Below are 5,000 nucleotides of genomic sequence, written 5' to 3'. Positions count from 1 at the left end.
CCCTTTGTGTCAAACCACCATATCTGTTTTTTCACCCGGATAGGGTTTACCTCAGAATCAACCCGTCCTTTCTACCTAAGGTATCTTCAGAAGCGAACATCAATCAATCCGTCAATCTCCCAGTGTTTTTCCCCAACTTTCATAACAAAGAACTTTCATAACAAAGGAGAGTACAAGCTACATTCCTTGGACATACACAGACAACTACGTTTTTATATCCATAGAACTGCTGGTCATAGGCAATCTGATCAGTTGTTTATCTCCTTTGCCAAAAGTAATTTCGGAAAATCAGTTTCTAAAGTTTCTCTCGATGGATCTCGAGTTGTACTCTTTTAGCATATCAGAGCTCGGGGAGGCCTGCACCTCAAAGAGTCCATGCTCATTCTACTAGGGCCGTTGCCACTTCTGTGGCCTTTCAAGCTAGGGTTCCACTGGATGACATTTGTTCTGCAGCCACTTGGGCTTCATCTCACACCTTTATCAGCCATTATAAAATAGATATTGTTTCCCGAGGTAGAGCGCCCTGTGGCTCTGCGGTGCTCCGGAATATCCTTCCATGAAGGCCACCCAAGACTTGGGTAGCTGAGGACTCTGTCCCACAGGTTGCTGACAAATGAAGTTCCTACTTCAGATTAAGAAGTTATGTACTCACCATAACGTTCCATCTGAGTAGGTATCTTCATTTGTCTGCAACCATCCCCCCTCCTTCCCCCTGACCGATATGATCGTTCTTGTGTTATTAGCATATGTTCCCATTGGGACACCTTTTATCTGTTGTGCTATGGGGCAAACTTGATCTGAGGTCAGTTAGGGCAGGCAGGGGATTATGGGTAAGGGGGAGTAGCTAGGAGCTCGGATCTATGCTATGATAGAAGTTGCCGGCTCGGATCCGAGATCGGATCCGTATCCCACAGGTTGCAGACAAATGAAGATACCTACTCAGATGGAACGTTATGGTGAGTACATAACTTCTTATTATTATTTAGTGACTTCAGTCCTCAGATCATCCCAGTGATTTGCCAAAAACTCTCTAATTTTTTGAGGAACGTATCAAAAATTTGAGGCAAAAATCTGGCCATTCTGTGAAAATCTGTACAGTTGAGAGGTATGCTGGATATTTATCTCCTTCAGTGATGGAAGGCCAGAAGGCTGTAGGTTCTATCCCCATTCTAGGTGATTGGATTGCTGACACAGCATTCATGACTGTGCTGTCCTTGAGATGATGTTTTCATCTGCTTGAGTTGATGGTAGCTCAGGTGGCTATAAAAGATCCCATGACACCTTTCAAAAAGGGTAAATTCCCTGATGCATTGGGCAAATTTCCCTTATTAGTGTATGTATACATACATATGTGTATGTATGCATGTATGTATATATATATATATATGTATGTATATACACACACCATCTTGGATCAGTCTCCCCTGAATGGACACCACTAGCATACTGTGACTAACCTGGTCCACAAAGGATAAGTAAATGCAATTACATTATGCAGGTTGGAAGTCCTGACACAGTCAATGAATGAGGCAATTGCAGTGGCGATTCTTAAAGGGAAGAGAAATCTCAATGATTCTGTGTATTTTCATCCCATTTCATTAGGTAATTCAAAGACTGTGGCTCAGATGTGAACTTGTCTGAATTTTTTTTCTGAATTTGATCCATGGAATCGGGTGGTGGTGTCCTTTGAAAGATGTTGGATTTTATGACCTGGCAGAAACCCATGAGAATGGGAAAGTGGGGCTGGTATTACTTGATGTAGAATAGTCCTTTATCCTAAAACAGTTTTTATTAAACTTTTATGGAGCTGGTACATGCAAGTGGTATGTCTGACATTAGGCACTGATGCCAAACTGAGATAAAGCTAATAATTCTTAAACTTTAAAAATGAATAGAGCAACTGTTACAGTTTGAAACAGTGGTGAGAGAGGATTGAAATGGATCATAGTTTTAGAACTGTATGATTTTCCAGTACCATACACTTCAAGAAAATATGTGGTATATGGCACTCTGAGCACTTCACCTTCTTTGCTAGAAATGGCTATGTAGAAAAGCAGCCCACCAATAAAAAGATATTTTATATTTTTATTGCTTTTTTATTAAGATCCACAGCTTAGTGTAATTCAGTGATTTTTCTTCCATTTTTGTTACAGATTTGTTCTCATGTATTCAACAGTTTTATGTACACAATATAATTCAGCTCTTACAACCACAATAGTTGGTTGTATTAAGGTAAGGCAAACTTGCATTTTCACGTACTAAAATATTATTTTTGTAGCTTCTGAAGCACGAAGTGAATGTACTGCTTGAAGGTGAAAGCTGTTAGCTACTTTTTGTGCTCATCCTGAAAAGTGCAGCTTATGAAAAATTTTGTGACAGTTGCATGATAAATCAGGATAGTATCTACCTGGGAAAGAGTCATCACTGTAGTTGCATTGTTTGGACATAGCAAGTATTCCTTCCTTTTCATAGCTTTGCCACCAGGATTCTCCTTACAACCCTGCACGTATGCGTGGTGGTGGTGAATAATGATGCAGTGATTTAGCTAAATAGTAGCTAAATACTGACGCTGCTTCTTGATTTATGTCACATACGTAATTTGTGGTTCCTGGTTGTGGAAATGTGTTAATTTTCTGATTCTTTGGAACCAGTTACAAACTGTGCAGTACCACACTTTACATTGTGTGAAAGTTCTACATGTCAGATTTTAAAAACTTCTGCTTTTGTAAACCAGAATAATGTCAGTGTGTGTCACTTGGAAAGTTGCACTCAAGTTTGAAAGTGCAGCTAATATCCAGGAATTTTATTTGAAGCCGGAGCCTTGAAAATCTCTATATGGTATTGCATTTTGTTCAGCCATCAAATTAATTTCATGTACTAATTTTCATGAATTATATTGTATGTCTCTACCTTTAACACCTTCACATAGGTAAGCAATGAAGTCTAGCAGGTCTTGTCCTCACCAGGGATGCAAGCACGAATTGTTGAAAATAGGCCTTACATATAGCATGCTTTTGTTTTCTGTAAGTTAGTCAATGGATCCTTGCAGCTTTCTCATTTTATTTGGCCAGAATCAGCTATGGTTTCTGCATTGAATAATCTGTGTTTCATCTCCACACTTTGTGTCGGCATTGATCTTGACATGAAGACCGTTGTCAAAAGCAGTTTCTAAGCGTCTGCTCTTAAAACCTCATACTTAGGTGTAAATCTGTTAGCAGGCCTCTCAATGGTCCCTGTTTTGGAAGAACATCCTTATTTTCAGGCCTGATTTACTGCCTCAAACAATCTTCTGAATCCCCGTCATCGCAAATAATTTTTGAAGCTTTCTGGTACACCGAAAACCACATTACATGACCAACATACTAGTAGCACTGATGATCTAAAGAAAACACAAATCTTGAATCTCCCATTTTCAGAAGCAAAAATAAATGACATTAGTAGAATTTTGCAGTTTGTCTACAGATTTTGCATTCTGTTTGATAATGTGCTTATAATTTTCTATCATTTTTTCCATCTGTCTGTCTTAAATATTTTCCTGAGTAGCATGCCACATTCATAATGAAAACAGGAAGAGTTGTGCCATTTGGTATTCATATTTTATGCTAATTAGATGTCCATATTTCTGGCTAGATCTACCTGCTTTTCAAAGATCTTTTGTAACAATGTTCAATCTCTGCAGGTAGAGAGGTATGTTTGTCAGATTTTTTCTCCACGTAGAACAACCATGATAGTCAACCATAGTCTATATTTAGTTTTCATGCTGTGCCAGAAATTTGCTGTTAAAAGGTTCTTTATCATGTGCATTTTTGCTATGTAGAGGAGTACCTCGGACACAGTATTTGTGGGGTAAAATAAATAATGTGGCACAGACTTAACTTTGTTAATTTCTACCTTGTATGGTGGCAGTAAATCTTAAAGCCTCCCTCTCAGGTTATTTTTGATCATTCCATTAACTGCCTTTACAGAACTATTCACCAGTATGATATTCACATAATGTGGGCCCTCCTTCCTTTGTGATCTTACTTATGCTAGACATTTTCTACCACAGTTGTGAGAATTTACCATGCAGTAGTGGTGGATCTGAACCCTTAGACAATACTTGGGTTAAGCATGCAGTAGTTGAAGCCAAGTTTATTAACTTCGTGGGGTGTACATATTTACATCTGCACTGTGGGAGTCCATCATTTAGATCAACCACCTTCTTACCTTCTACTCAGGCCATCCTTCTTTTCTGAAGTCATGTTTACACCCCCCCCCATTCTGATTCTGAAATTCCCTAGTAGAGGCGGTTAGTAGTCTCATAGTGCTGTGCATCCACACCACTGCCAAAATCGGATGAATGTCCATATAGTAACCTAAGTGATGGTGAGCTCACACTTTTGGTACTACTGTGTAGGCAAGAAGACCATTGCCACACTATATTTGTTTCAGTTCTGTACCGCAGTGAGATATATTCCCACTTTTAAGATGAAGTGGGGATTGTCAGCCAGGTTTACCTCTCCATCCCATGACATTGTATTTTTGATCAGTGTGCCAAGGCAGATTCTTAACTATTGCAGCACAGAGTAGAGTGCATAGCAAACTGCAGCACAGGTTAGAACTATACTGCTGGCGTGTGCATCGTTTACTTGTGCATTGGATAAAGAAGTTGAGGGTATACTCATGGTAATTGTTAACAAGGGTGCATGGCTAAAGAATGAACAGGTAAGTGTCATAAGGATCCTTTACTGCAGTGCATTCTTTAAAATGTCATATTGGACAGAGATAGGTGTGTCTTCCAGATAAATTTCTGGAGTAGTTTGTCTTTTCTCCCAGATACTAAATTACTTCCCCTACTAGCTGTAACCTTGCTAGTAAAACAATGAGCAACCCATGGCATCTGTAGTTACTTCACATCGTTTTAAGTCCGACAGGTGCTACCTGGCAAATATTTCATTACATGTGAAGTGTCATTTTGGCTCTGGTTGTTATATTAATTGATAACTTGCAGTATTAGTATT

General features: G+C 39.1%; 1 protein-coding gene across 1 annotated transcript in view; it reads left to right on the top strand.

Moving 5' to 3' along the window:
- SLC35D1 (solute carrier family 35 member D1) overlaps nucleotides 1-5,000 on the top strand; it is a 467,863-nt gene that overhangs the window by 315,469 nt on the left and 147,394 nt on the right. The window contains exon 11 of the mRNA XM_044086804.1: nucleotides 2,154-2,232. Within this exon, the coding sequence (XP_043942739.1) occupies nucleotides 2,154-2,232 (79 nt within the window). The remainder of the gene's footprint in view (nucleotides 1-2,153; nucleotides 2,233-5,000) is intronic.

This window comes from Protopterus annectens, chromosome 10.part0 (genome assembly GCF_019279795.1).
Source record: "Protopterus annectens isolate FY-2018-M chromosome 10.part0, PAN1.0, whole genome shotgun sequence".
Classification (NCBI taxonomy): domain Eukaryota; kingdom Metazoa; phylum Chordata; order Ceratodontiformes; family Protopteridae; genus Protopterus; species Protopterus annectens.
The sequence above is the reverse complement of the archived record's forward strand: the minus strand, read 5'-3'. Positions and strand labels throughout refer to the sequence as shown.